The sequence below is a fragment of the Struthio camelus genome, chromosome 1 (genome assembly GCF_040807025.1).
Source record: "Struthio camelus isolate bStrCam1 chromosome 1, bStrCam1.hap1, whole genome shotgun sequence".
Classification (NCBI taxonomy): Eukaryota; Metazoa; Chordata; class Aves; order Struthioniformes; family Struthionidae; genus Struthio; species Struthio camelus.
In genome coordinates, this window is record NC_090942.1 from 149,229,177 (window position 1) to 149,244,151 (window position 14,975).

General features: G+C 37.3%; 1 protein-coding gene across 1 annotated transcript in view; it reads left to right on the forward strand.

Annotated features, from left to right (window-relative positions):
- Positions 1-14,975, forward strand: part of OCA2 (OCA2 melanosomal transmembrane protein) — a 220,710-nt gene that overhangs the window by 127,628 nt on the left and 78,107 nt on the right. Inside the window, exons 20-22 of the mRNA XM_068923152.1 lie at positions 4,198-4,345; positions 6,005-6,062; positions 7,462-7,570. Coding sequence (XP_068779253.1) covers positions 4,198-4,345; positions 6,005-6,062; positions 7,462-7,570 — 315 coding nt within the window. The remainder of the gene's footprint in view (positions 1-4,197; positions 4,346-6,004; positions 6,063-7,461; positions 7,571-14,975) is intronic.

Here is a 14,975-nt window from a genome sequence, read left to right on the forward strand (position 1 = left end):
ACAAGACTGGCCTCTTCAGATTCTGAGATTGGGAATTAATTACATATAGTTTTTGAGGATGTGCTCTTTGTTATTGGCAGTTGGGTGGGAGGGAATGTATGATTAGGCCAAGTGAATATCAGTCTGATTATTAGTTGTCAGACTGCAGAAAGAATATGCATTTTGAATGAAACATAATGTTTTCTAAAATGCAGAAAATATTTTCTACAATGTCACAGCTGAACTCCTTAGGTGAAACGACATTAAACTCAATGATTCCAGGCCTTCATGTCAGGAACTTCTGTGCTTTCCACTGTAAAATGAGATGAATGACAGCACCAGAACAGATTAACAGCATAAGTCTTATATGTTTCCTAATACTTTATTTAATGCTAGAGATGACTCCAAAATTATTCTTTTCTTGTTGTAAATTGACTTTCTGGTAAAGGAAAGAAAAAAAAAGAAAAAATGAAAACCAATTATTGTATTTATGAAGAAAACAATGCCAGGTATATTGCTGCAGTGCCTTGTAGATTTTATGAACGTAGCATGTTCACAGTGATTTTAGTATTATCCTAATGGTCCAAATTTCCTGACTGATGTATATCTCTCCTACCTTCTCTCATTCCAAATCACTGCACACTACACTTTGCCTTGTGTAGCATCACTTGCTTGTAGCACTTCAACTACTGATACTACAATTGCAGTTAAATGCCAGTATAGCTGCTTTAATGATAAAGTGTCACCAAAAGGTATAGTCCCTCCATGCCACACAGAGATACCATTTCAACTGTTAGCATTGGATTTAGCAGTCGTAGGATAAATTGCTTAGTAGGCTCATCCCCCATAAAGCTAACCACGCAGAAAACCTGCAGAGACTGGGTTTTGTTGAGTGATGATGAGTGAGCTGAGCTGCAGTAATATGATCACTAGATCCCATACGAGGAGAGCACAGGAACTTATGGAGAAGGGGAAATGGTGTGTGAGATCTTCCCCTTTGATGGCAGCTCACCCTTACACTGCCTTAGCTGTAATGTCAAAGTGATTGGTAAGACCCTGCAATGCATTACGCCCTTGTCCATTTTGTATAACATAATAGGTAATAAAATATCAGCAGTTCCCAAACTCTAGGGGTTGCTACCCTAAATGGATTTGCAACCTGAAACGAGAGGTGCAGAGAAACGTCTAAATATCTTTGGCTGGGTTCAATGTTCTCACTGACCTCAAGAGTCTTTCATTATACTTCCTTTGAAAAAAACCTGCTGCTATTACATATATATCACTTGATGCCATAAAATGCTATTACAATAAAAGCGTGCATGAAACAGAAAGAAGAGAAACTTCCTATGGAGTTAGAAAACCTTGTCACAAATTATTGCTGCAACATGACTAGTAGTATAAAAGGCACATTGACTGTTCTGATTTTCAAAGGACATTTTTCTCTGAAGTAAATTCCACAGCAGGTCGGATGTTCACATCCTTGGGGTGTTTAGGAAACTAATGACTCTGAACAATCAAGCATGTATTTGCTGCACATAAAGGCAAGATCAAAGTCATGTGAAAATGCACATATATTTTTAATATACTCCTTCGGAAAAATTCCAGAAAAACATGAGGTAGACCTTGCTAAACCTGTAGATTAGCGCCACAGAACTGCAGACATGGGACAGGAACGTACGATACAAGTCACACTGCTTTCCGTTCCTCAGTTTTGTTTGTGGCATAGATAAAAGGGCTAGCTATCCCCTTTTGAAGGAGCAAAGATAAAGATTCTTTTCATGAGAATACCTGCTGGGGAGCTGCATCTCAGTTAGATAATAAAAGATTTCCACCTTGGTGGAATCTCTCCTGGAGAGGATGAAGGGAAATGCTGTGGTAGGATGAACAGACATGATCAGAAGAGGTGTTGCAGCAAAGACAGGCTTTCAGAAAGCAGCAGAGCAAACTGCATTATCATGCTTCACAAGTGTTTGCCCCTGAAAAAGGCAGTAACATATTCTTTCTCTTGGACTGATGATGAGAGACAAGTGCAAAGCCACAGTCCAATTGACTTGAAAATTGCTTGAAAGAGAAGAACAAACAGGATCGTTCACCTGCTGAGGGGCTTCCCCCACTTCACCTACTTAAATTGAATACAAAAGTTTCTGTCTCATTCAGGCTAAGAGAGCATACAGGATCATAGAAACAGTTCTTTCACCATGAAGGACTCAGGAAACTTTTTCAAATAAAAAGCTTTTGTCTGGAGGTTTGGGGCAAAGAAAAGCAGGAGACGGTATCCAAGAAAGCCACATTCCAGTTTTTCTCCATCTAGTCTTACTGGCCTATATATTAAGGAGTAACTTCCTAGCTCATGATTTCAGACCTCTTTCAGGGTGGACATGATGAGGTGGAAGCTGACAAATGAAATATCTTGTTACGCTATTGACCAGCTCTGTGGAGCTTAAGCAGAACCCAAATATGTGGTCGCTAGCTTCTTTCAGAAATGGCTATTTACAGTGTTTATAAATTCAGGGACTTAACTTTTAATCTTTGCAACCTGTTAGAGAAAAAAAATTCACCATTTCTGCATCTTAAAAAATGTTTTTTGCGCAGCTCCCATCCACCCACATCCTCCTCATCCTACCCCCAAAAAGGTTTGTGAGGAAATAATTGAAAAAATATTTTTTCATGGGGAGATAAAACATTGCTGTGGCCTAAAGCTGTGTCACTTTCTCATTTATGTTCTGGAATAGAATGGCAAATCACTCCTGATATGTATTTTTGGGTGCCATAAATGTTGATGGAAAGGTAAATAATGACCAGGACAATGCACCCGCACAAGGCCAAGCAGATCCTTGATAAGCAGGACCTGTCCGTGTTTTAATATAATGTAGTGTTAGATTATGCTCCCAACAAGAATCATCAAATAAATCAAAAAGGAAAGTGGTAGATTCTGCACCTCTTTATATCTGTGGTTCAGGTATGAATCTCTTTTCAGAAGAAATGCCCTAAGTGAACACTGGTTGTTTAATAACCTGGGATAGTTTTTGGGCTTTAAGGACCTGCAGCAATACATGTTAATATCGCTGCTATGTAAACATGTGTTAAAATGTTTCGTAATTGAATAATGTTTATATAATATGTTTTAAAAATAAAGCATATAATTTTGCTTATGTGGTGCAAAGAATTCCACATCCATTTGTAACTTGCTGATTGAACAGGGATCGTTAAGGTGTAAAGCTTTGAATTCTTGACATTTTGCCTTCAATGATATGTAATTTAGGGGAGAAGGAAAGGTAAGGAAATGTCCACTTGGTTTATCAGGAAGCATTTGTGCCAACAATTTCAGCACGAACATTCTACTTTTATTTCTTTAGGAATTTCCAGGAAAACCCAAAGCTTTTTTCGGTATGCCCAATTTAAGGCCAAGCCTGAATAGAAACACGCAGTTTTCAGTTATTCTCTGAGGCCTTGACAATACTGGAAAAACGAAAGCAAAATATTTTGAAAATCCTTTGATTTCAGGTGTTAATCAGTGTAATTAAAATGACACAGAATCAAATGTCATTTGGTGCAGTACGCGGAAGATGGTAGCTGTGCTTGTGCATATTTTCAGTGCCTAAGAAGCAAATCCTCTTAGGAAGCCTTTAAAATGCTGTTAAACCATATGCCATAAGACAATGCTAAATTTATGTTTTACCTCACATTCTGAAAACTATTTATATGACCACAGAGTGAATGGAAAAACACTCAACAGGAATCATGGTTTATATTGTAAGTTATAAATACGTTGAATTTCATTTATTTGCATGTTGTCCATTTTGAATATAGTTCAGATCTAATTCATGATTACAAAGTACCTAGTATCACGTTAGCAGCAGAATAATGTATATCGGTAGTTTGTTTTTTGATAAAGAGCAAATGTGCTAGGATTTTAGAACTAAAGCCTGTGGAAGCCATTTCCAAGCTTTTGAAGGACAGTTCTTATTCTTTGGAAACTGAATTAGAGATTAATTTATTTAAAATTATAAAACGTTTCTATTTGTTTTCTCTTTCCTTCAGCTCTGCTAAATGCATGGTAAGAGCATCCTCCTAAGTGGCTTACTTCATGGGAAATCTCATCTAAGTTTTAAACATTTTAACAGCTTTGAGTCAAGGGCCTGTTATACATATTCTTTGGTCTCTGATTTCATATGCATGAATACCTACTTTAAGCTAAGTAATTTTGCTTTTATTTAGAACTGAAACATGAGATCTATGTTTGGAGATTGACAGCACAGCGTATCAACCCTGCCAGCAGAGAAGAGACGGCAGTGAAATGCCTCTTGATGCAGAAGGTCCTGACTCTGGAGATACTCTTGAGGAAGAAGCTCAGAACCTTCCACAGGTGAGCGCATGCCAGCTCACATCCCCTGGCCCAGTCCTAGCAGGACAGACATTGGTGCTACAGGACAAAAAAGGGACAATCTACAGGGATGGGCAGTTTGTAGGACCAGCCTCATTTCGGTAGGGGACTCCTAGTAGTTTAATCTGCAATTAGGAGTGACAGCGTGGCTTTGCTAAAATCAGTGGTGAGATTTCTATTCTATTCAATTGGCCAAGTGCTCACCTCTTGTAATTTTAAGCAGAAATGACAGTGAAGATCAGTGGGTTCTTCACTAGGGCATGACCTTATGTTCTTAGTCACCTTTTGATCACGTGGGTGTCGGGGCAGGTATGAAGAACCAACCTCAATCTTAGTAAAACACAAAATATTTTAGGACAAAACTCACATCAATACCACCTAGATTTTAAGGGCTAGAAATTTCAAGTAGTTTGGGGGTAAAAAACCCACAGGTATATTATTAGACTTTTCCTTGCAATAGCAGCTTCAGTGTAGTAAAATGCTACATATATCTTTTTACATTGAAAAATTCAAGTGTTTTTCAGTGAAGTGATGAATTTGGAAAATATTCCATCAGTTAATTACTGCATTTTAAAATTATTTCGTAATCAAATCTTCAGTGTTAAGCTGAGTGTAGCCGTAATTAACTTTTTTATGTATAAAAAGGCAAACTTTGTATGGACTATGACTAATAAAAATAGTAAACCTATTTTGTTTATGTTCCAGCAAAAGCAGCTGCTGCTCTATGGAATTGGACATCTGAGAAATTTAGCAGTGCTAAATATTCTGACAGTGAAATTGACTCTAAGCTAACATGAAACTGAAATAATGACAATTCATTAATAAATGTGTTAAATAGGCAGTATGAGCAAGGACATGTAAATTTGATATCTGAAACTATTCCAGTAGTAAGGTGATTTTTGTTTACATAGATTTTTTGCTGATGGTGTGCACCTTGAATGGTCTGACAGTATTACTATTAAAAGACAAAAAAATCAATCTGTTAAAATAACCGCCTTTTCAACAAGATAACAATAATTAGACACTACGACCTTTTAAAGAGGAGACTTCGGAAGCGTAAATAAAAATCATGTATTTGATTTTGAGAGTCAGGATTCCTCCAGCACAGAGTAGCAACATAAAAATCCATTAGTGTTAGCAACAGAGCTCCTGAGCTGCAAACTCCAAGGCATTTTGCTGGAGGGCTGACCATGCTGATAAAACAATGAAATTATTCAGATCTTTAAAACTTCATTATAAAATACTAATGTAAATTGTATATATTCTGACTTGTCAGTGTTATCACATGACCCTTGTTTTATCGCAAAAGGACACACATCAACTTCTGAAACTATTAAGGGAACTATGTACTGCTTATTGCCAGATCCTATAGTGGGACAGGCTAGTTCTTTCCAAAACTGTGGGACTTTCCTTGAACAGGAGGGCCTGTGCACACTGAGCGTGTTACACAAGTGGAGCCTTAAGTGACTTCTCATGGGAGTTTTCCTGTTGGCCTCAAGAAGGCCAGAGTCCCTTTGTGGTATGAGTTACCACATACAGGGAAAAGGACAGTCTAGTTGTGATGAGCGGGATTTATTCCAGTACTCTTCGCAGAGCTCTGGTTTCACCCTGGGAAAAAGCAGGTCTTTCTCTCTCTTTCAGGCAAATTTCACAAGAAGATAAAAACTGGGAAACAAATATTCAGGAACTCCAGAAAAAAGTGAGTAGATGGCAGTTCTTCTCTGTATCAATATAAGTGGGCCTCTACCTTTATAGACAGTGCAGAGAGTGCTTTGAATCCGATGTAAATCTAGTAACTCCCATGAGGAGAAGAAAAGCTGGCAGGCAAGCAGCCTGCTTCTCAGTGGGACAGAGTTGCTGAACAACGTGACAGTTTTCATCAGGTTTTACACTTATGTTCCTTAGAAAAGTATTATTTAAAGGATCAATAAATGATTCCACAGTATTCTCTTAAATTTTTAATCTGTGCCTGGAAAGACTCAGAAGAGGTCAATAGGTTGTTTATAACCATGAAATATAACTAGACAATGAACTACCACAGGTACTTAATTGGTACTTGAACTACAGCTGTACTTAATACCAGCTCTAATTTACTGCATTGTATGTAACGTGTCTGTTTTGTCATTCAAATATGGATAAAGCATTTGAATAAATCCCACTCTTTTCGCTGCACACACATTAGCACTGTCTGTCTTTATGCTAAAGCTGAGTCTGATGAGGTGCACGCTCCCTAGGGGGATGAATTTCACCTAACTTTACCTGTCTAAACATCATCTCCTCTCCACCTCACCAGCATCACTAATGAATCCAGGCCTATTATTTTTGGGGTGGTATTCAGGAGCTCAAGTCCTTGACCGGGACCTAGCTGTCCAATGAGCTATACCAAAACAGAAAGAGAACAGGATTCCTTATTAAGCATTAGACCTTTTCCCAAGCGTTGCAAAAAAGACAACTTCATTAAAGAGTAGAGATTAAATTGTATTTTTATAAAGTTTTAAATTGTGTGGAAGAGATTGGAAACAAGAATGGTACTCATGCTAGAAGAAGGTGATTCCCTGGGTTGGTGGAGAAAATAAGACTGGAGCAGAGAAGTAGAAGGAGCCTGGGTCTGAGCAGGAGATGTGAGCAGCCAGGAATGGGGACGCAGGAGCTTGGCATGTCCATGAGAGAGGGGGAGGGTGGATGAAAGATCTGACCTGTAGGTAAGGTTATAGGTTTTCAGAGCATAACTGCAACAAAGAGCGATTTTTTCCAGGCTTATGAAACCGCAGAAGACCTGGAGTTCCCTCTGTAGTAGGAACTGCATTTCAACCATGCTTTTCCTACTGTAACAATGGGGGTAGCTGAACATAACTGAATGTATTCAGAAGAGGCTAGCTACTTATTTCTCTTACATTCACACTAGGCCTCCCTACATATTCATGATTTTATAGGTATGTGTGAAATGCTTCAATTTAAATATTTCTGCCTTTTATGCTGAAAGGGGTTTATACTATGCAGGAACAGCAGATTGTGCTTAATGCATGCTTTTGTGAACTTTATGCATAATAGATAGCTCCGTCTTTAATATAGCTGTTGAATTTTTTTTCTGTTTACAGCACAGAATAACAGACAAAATTCTTCTCATCAAATGCCTGACTGTCTTGGGGTGTGTTATTCTTATGTTTTTTCTGAACTCATTTGTTCCAGGCATCCACCTAGATCTTGGTAAGTTTCATAGTTTTGCTCTATTTAAGTAGAAAAAGCAGTAATATTTTTCTGCATCTGGATCTGTTCAGAGAGTCCACTTCTACATGTCTATCACAATTCCACCATGTTAGTCAGAATGGAAGTTTCTCAGAATAAGTTTTAAAATGCAGTCATATATGCCAGTCACCCCAGGAGGAAAAATAGGTAGTTCTCATGCCTTTATTTTTCTGACTTCCCACTATTAACTGGGTGGATACACATTACAGAATAAGCAAACTTGATCTTGGCATGATCTCACTGTAGGTTTGAATGAGTGACCAAGATTCATTGTAGACATCAGAAAATAATCACTCTATATAAGAATGCTAAAGTACTCTGGCATTTGTTAAGTATCAATAATTCTATAACTTCCAGTCTCCATTACTTTATTGCCAGAATAAATCATTTCCCAAAATAAAATCAAGGAGACACTGTGTATATGTGAAATGAAAGCATTATAGATGTTGAAATAGGAGAAGTGGATAGATGCATATTTTACATGCACAGAACTAGATGCATAGGTATTTGTATAGATATGTGTATGTCTACATGAGGAAATGCTCCACATGTCCTGAAAACAGAACCAAATTAAAGCTCACATATAACTGAAGAGCAGTCATAAAACTGATCTGTGCATTGGCCTATAAAAATTTAACAATTTTTTAGGCTGCTAAGCACTAGGAAGGAGGGAAATTTCAGATTTATATTTTCTAGTGCAATCTTAATTCTTCTACTGTGTCTGGAGCAATGTGTTTTAGTAGATACAGCTAAGTTGCTAAATGCATTTATTCCTGGGATTGATCCTTCGCCCTGGATGCAAAGCCATCTGGAATAATGTTGAAGGACTGAACAGAGCAGAGAGACCCTGACTGGATGGTGTCTCACCTATGCTGTTTTTTGGGCACAATCCCTGAAAATAATTGTCTCTAGAACTACACCTGGTTTATTTTTATTTCAGAGGAAACAAGATGGGTCACTCCAAAAAAGGAGTGTGGGAGCAAACCAACACTTACGCAAGGGGGACTAAGACATTGCTGTGGACTTAGGCTGACAGTGCAGATACACTCAGCAAGACCTTGTTAGCATGCAGGAGGAGTCCCAGGGCCATGGAGCAGTATGAGGTTAGAAAAGGAGATACCTCAGCCAGGCTTTCTTCTCCTTTTCTGCCAGTGTCACAGCCAAACATACTACCTTCCAGATTATTTGCTGGGGAAATGGGTAATTTCAGTCAATAAAGATTATTGGCTGTTAACATGTTGAACGGTTTATTGAGATATTATAACAGCAAAAGAGCTATATTACTGAGGTGCAGGACGATGGAGGAATTAAAAATGTGGGAAGGCATTTGAAGTTGCCATGGCTAAGAATATAAGGAGGGAATTCAGAAAGAAGTCAGTTTTCACCCTTACGTTCCTGACTCTGATAAGTAGGCACTGAACCATGTAAGATTTTATGAATTAAACGTAACAACTAGAAGTATTTTTGAAAACACACACACAGTCAGTTAAAACTACACAGCACTGGCTGCATATACCCTTCATAAGGTATGCCCTCTACACTGTAAAGTAAGTGGAGTCAATATTGGAAGAAACTTAATAACTCATCATTACTATTTTTGTGCTATTTTACATAAATAAAATAAATGAAAAAGTGGCAAAGCTGGCAATGCAGGTTTCTATTATTCATTACCTGATCTTCACCTGCAACCTTGAAAGTACATATGGGCTACCTGTACTCTGTATCATTTTTCCCTGTTAGGCATTTGTGGCAAACAAAACAAATTAATGAAGAAATGTTTTTAAATCATATGCCTAATTTTTATTAACATTCAGTGGAACCTGAAGGCTTGTACTGAGATGTTATTGGTGACTCCTGAATTCCACTATCTTGATGTCAGCTATCAGTTATATACCATTACTGAAGTAATGCTAGTGTGATTCTCCATGGATTTTAATCCTTCAGTGCACAGAAATACATTTCCTAAAATACAGCACATCTTGTACTCTGATGGTTTGGTTAAATTTCTGCAATATGTTTTTTTTCATAAAGATGAAAGTAGATTGTCTTTAATTCAGTCTTTAATTTTCTACCAGAATAATGTTTTATACAGAAGCTGAAGTGTTAGAAATCTAATAACTTTTAATTGCATTTGGTAGAGTGAATTAGAGAGATTACAAAATTCTTTATCAGTCCCCAGCCTTGATATAATTTTTCCATTATTAATGTGGAATCATTGATATAATTTGAGGAAACTGACATTTTAATTTAAATAACAAAATTAGCATACTTGACAGTCTTTTAAAATGCAGAACACCTTCCTACTCAGTTTTCTTATACCTGCTCATCAATTTATTTAGTCTAACCCTATGGAATATCTATGTCAATGCAAGGTTAATACTGAGACTTTAAATAAACAGATATGGAAAACTTAAAGCTAAGACTTTCACAGTGTCTTTGTTCTGCCCCTCCTCTGCATTAATAAAGCATCTGAGAAAAGAAAACGATGAAAGTAAAGTCCCTTTGAGAATTGTACCTGGATCCTGTGTTGGCTTTAACTTTTAGGCAGACATGTATAGACCTTTGAACTATAGTGAGAGCCCCTCCAAAGAGACCAAAGACTTTCAAAGTAAAATAAAGCAAAGTTTAATTAAAATATAAAATAGATTTTTTGTTAATAGAGGATGCTCAAAATGAGCCGGTCACTCCTGATTCCATTCTGGTTACTCTGGTGTTATGGATGGCTGTGCAGCAGACATTCACAAGCTAATTACCTTTAGCTCCCCTTAAGATAATCAATGGAGATGATGAATAATCAGTGGAGGTGATCAACAGATGTGACTCATCAGACCTCCTTTAAAGGTCTAATTTACAAAAAGATTCACCTTACCCTACATCACTTTGCTCCTTGTAAAGCAGAGATCATCTTATCAAACTACAGTAAATTTTAGTCACAAATAACTGAAAACAAAAACATAGCAGTTGGATGGACATTTGGCTTGGTGCTTGATAATTCTGGAATTTTGTTACTAACTAAAATCAACTTTGGTATTATTAACAGAAGAAGTGCTAGCAAAGAACTCAAACATATCCACTGTTAAAAAATCGTGGTTTTACTCTTTTAAACAACCAATAGGATCACTATGACCTTTCCGGATAGTTGGATAAGTTCTCTAAATCAAAATTCACGTCAAGCAAACATCCTAGGCCTAAATTTTCACTGTTGTCCTTTCTCTAAAGCTAAAATTTCTCCATGTGTACAGTGAACTGTTATTTTGTTTGACAAGAGCTCATTTATGTAGTTAAATCTAGCTTCTCTTGGAAAACTCTCTCTTGTTATCTATATTCACTGTGGTTTAACTTTTGACTGTCTTGACTTTCTGTATTCAGCAAAATTCTGCTGCAGATCCTTTTGAGGATCTGAAATAGGAATGCATTAGCAACTTTTCTTGACTTGTGGTATCTTGAAACATTTGAAACCTGTGACTCAAATAGCGTAAAAGGAATACATTCATGGTTTTCATTTAATTTAAACTGTTGTCTTTGTGTTCAGTAGGTCATAGTGTGCAGTCTCCTTTTTATTTTATTGCCATTGCATTAAATGAAAAATGTGTTCAATTGCTGCAGATACAAAAGACTCTTGTTGTATTGTCACTCCTTTAGATACTAGTTGTCATATTTTCTGACTCTTTTCCATAATTTATAAGAAATTTTGAAGAAATTCAAGGGAGAAACTAAATACCTTAATTGGAAAAGGCAGAACAAAAACACAAATGATGTATACCGTGAATATTATGCAAATTGTAATGGAAAATTTGTCTTACTATGCAGAGGAGTGACACTCTAAAGAGAGTGGATTGGCTCTAAAGTTACTCTAATATATTTCTCTTGATTTTTGTCCTGCTTTTATTTAAGTGGACATGCACAATTGTCAGCTTTTACTGTAATTTACATAATTTGAATCAATAATTATAGTAGACTAGGGGCTGAGTGACATTTGTCTGGTAGATTGCTTAGTGATGAAGAAAGGCCTGCATAGCCCTAAAGCACTTCATGAACTCCCTTGCTGTTGAATCACAGAACTAAAATGCTGAATGTCAAAAGTTCTGTATCAATATTTACTTGGCTTGGAAACACTGAAGCTAGTTCTACTGTAGCCTACTAAGATTTTAACAACTAACTTCCTTCATTTTCTTTTGTGCAACATTTTCAATAAATGGTACGAAGAATCAGCCGCAGCAATGGTTGTTCCTTAACAACTTCGAGACAGATTGGCAGGATCAATATGCATAAAGGCTTGCACGAAAATTAGTATGGCTGTAACCTGTGCTGGAGACTTTAAATCTAGAGATCTTTAACTAAATCATGTAATCTCTGTAAGATAAAAAAGAATGAATATTGCATTAGTAAAATAAATGTAGTGTGTGGGTTTTTTGTCTTGAACATGCAGTGCATCTGCCTAAGAGGATCTGTAATAAACTTTTGTCCCCAACACCTGTCTTGGCCTTGGGACACAGTACGTGCATTTGAATTTATACTTGGAAGTTTCTTTTGAATGGTGAAAAGATTTTTTAATCTGTATCACTCCACAGCAGCTCTGTGGGTGAAGTCCCAGCTCACTGTGCGCTGCAGAACTTGCCAGGTTAAAAAAAATATATAAATCACCATGCAGCAGGAGTTCATGCCTGAGAAAAACATGGACAGATTCCATTAGTCTGAAAGGTGTGTTAACTCCAGAGCATCTGCAAGGCCCCTGTTTTTACACTTTGAACTGTTATTCTGTAACTTCTTTCTCATCTGCTGTTGGTGATAAATAGATTAAACCATCTTATGTCACCATACTGTATGATGGTGGAGTTGTATAAACCTATTGCTGTTCACAAGCAATACAATTATGTGAAGAGAAAGAAACAAACTAGATTCTCACTTTTTCTAAACATTTGTACACATAGAGAGGGAGCAGAAGAGAAATGTTTTTATTTTGGAAATGCTTCATTTCAGGTGAATTGTGGGAATAGTTAAAATTAAAGGTCCATTATAAAATTATTCAATATTACTGAGGCATTTTTACAAAATGTATGAAAGAACAGATTAATTTAATAAGCTAGTATATAACAGTTTACTGATAAGAATACAGAAAATCCTGGTATGACAGACAGCATATTAAACTATAAAACCTGGTGTATGACACAGATTAAAGAAAGCAAAAGCTTAATTCCAAAAGCCACATTGTTAAGTTTATCCTATTTTCAGATCTTATATCAGCATATCCTCAGTGTAAAAAGTGCACATCTGCTCTCTAATTTGTCACTGAGTCTAACATTTTCCTCCAAAATATCTAGGGTCTGTGATAGTAATCACTTTTATAGCTGAGGAGTACTTACAGATATTGACTGCTCAAATGATACTGAATTATCAGCTGTATTTAAATCTTTCTTAATATTTCTTTCCTTATCATTTCATTTGCAAAGATTTCCTATAAGGTTTGATAAATTAAAGAACCACATGCAAAGCCTGGAAACTAATGTTTATGAACCTTTTCTATACAGTTTAAAATACCTGCCTGAATAAACCGTGGTTGCCTGGAAACTCCTTCACACATATCAGTGAAGTAGATAGTTTTGGTCCCCAAAACATTTGGATTAGGGATGCATTCTCTGTACATGATAGTTGGTTCTGGTTTTGAAAGTATCAGTAATGATGTTATACTCATGCTGCTGTGCACAAAAAAGGAAACACCCCTTATATGAGCTAATTAGTTATTGTTAGTCTAATTGAAAGTTTTATCAGTGTAAGCAAAACACAACAGTTACTGTTAGTGCCCTTGCAATAACAGTAACACTTACGGTCCGAATGATCTAGTTAATACAATGCTCACTAACAGTGCTACAGTTAAAAGCTGTCATACAAAAAACCCCAAACACTCCTAGCATCTACCCCTTATTTCCTAATACTGGGGTCACGCTTCCATGCTCTGCAGGGTGTTAAGATTTAGGCTGAGAGGAGTCATGATGAGTTGTTTGTATCCTCAGGTATTTCCTGGAAGGAGCACAATAGGGCTTTCTTTCTCCTCTTCGCCTGGAGGTGTGTGGTGATAATGTTGATGGTTTCTTCTTCCTGGTGGCTTGGGTCCATTTGGGCCAATTTTTATATGTCTTCTAATGTTTTACATCGTTCTTTTTTTCCATTGGTTGCAACTCCATGTTACATCCAATTTTACTATATAAGATGTGCTGTACATGTGTTACATACTTGTCCTTTTGGTTACTGCTAAAATGGGTCTTGTCCCACTCCTAAGTTTGCGTTATTATCCATAATTAACCACTATTAAGCTGCTGATAGCCCTGGCACCTCTGGCATCATCCTGTGCCCAGATCTTCAAGACCTTTGTTATCGCTCCATGTCTGTACTGCTTTACATTGCATCGTTATGCTAGGGTGATAAATAGTTCATTCTACACATCATTGCTAATTGTTATTCATATGCATATACTAATTAATAACAATAGGCATAAACCACACAATTATGCAAAGCTAAGCAAAACTAAAATTAGGTAACATCCATCTAATCATTAGGCAATTGCTGAAACAAGTAAACAAGCTAAGACAAAGCTCCAAGCAAGCCTAGCCAAGTCCAAACAAAACCTGCCAGGTCCTGAGGCCTTGCACAGTTAGCAGAAAGCCTGTGGCCTGTTCCTCTACCAGGCCACAGGCAATGCTCTATTTACTGGGCAACAGGGCTGCATCAAATTGGAAGAACTTCAATTTTACTGAATTGCCTCTGTATTCGGAGTCTGATCCAAAGTCCACAGAAAAGAATAGCAGCATTCCTTTTGATTTCATTATGCCATGGATCAGCTTTTCGTTTTTTGGAGCAGTTAGTATACTAATCTAATGAAAGCAATGACAATGAAAAAGGGCTGTAGGTCTCTCCGCTCATTTGACTTCTGGAGCATAGGCTTTTCTGAACACGTGTCCAGGATGCATTCGGTAGGGCTGCCTGGCTGTTCAGGCCCCGGTTCGACGGCGCCAATGCCCAGAGCCGCCCTTTGAGCCCACCTTACTCCACCGATTCCTGCAGCTCCCTGTCTGCCCATGCCGCTCTCCCTCAGAGCTCCTTAGCTGCTTCTCTCCACTGCAGGTCAGTATATTGCCTTTTCTATTTTTAGATACTGGATATCTTTTGTATCGTCTTTTGTGACAGTTGATTCTGATTGAATAGTTAATTGTTTTTCTGTGCTCCAGCTTGTTGTCAGGCACTTGGCTTCCACCCATAGGAATGACCTTTTATCTGTAATTACTTTTCCTATGCACTCTTGTCACTGGCAACTTCTCTTACTAATTTTCCATGAACATTTCACTGATATGAAGCCGTGACAGTACTTTAC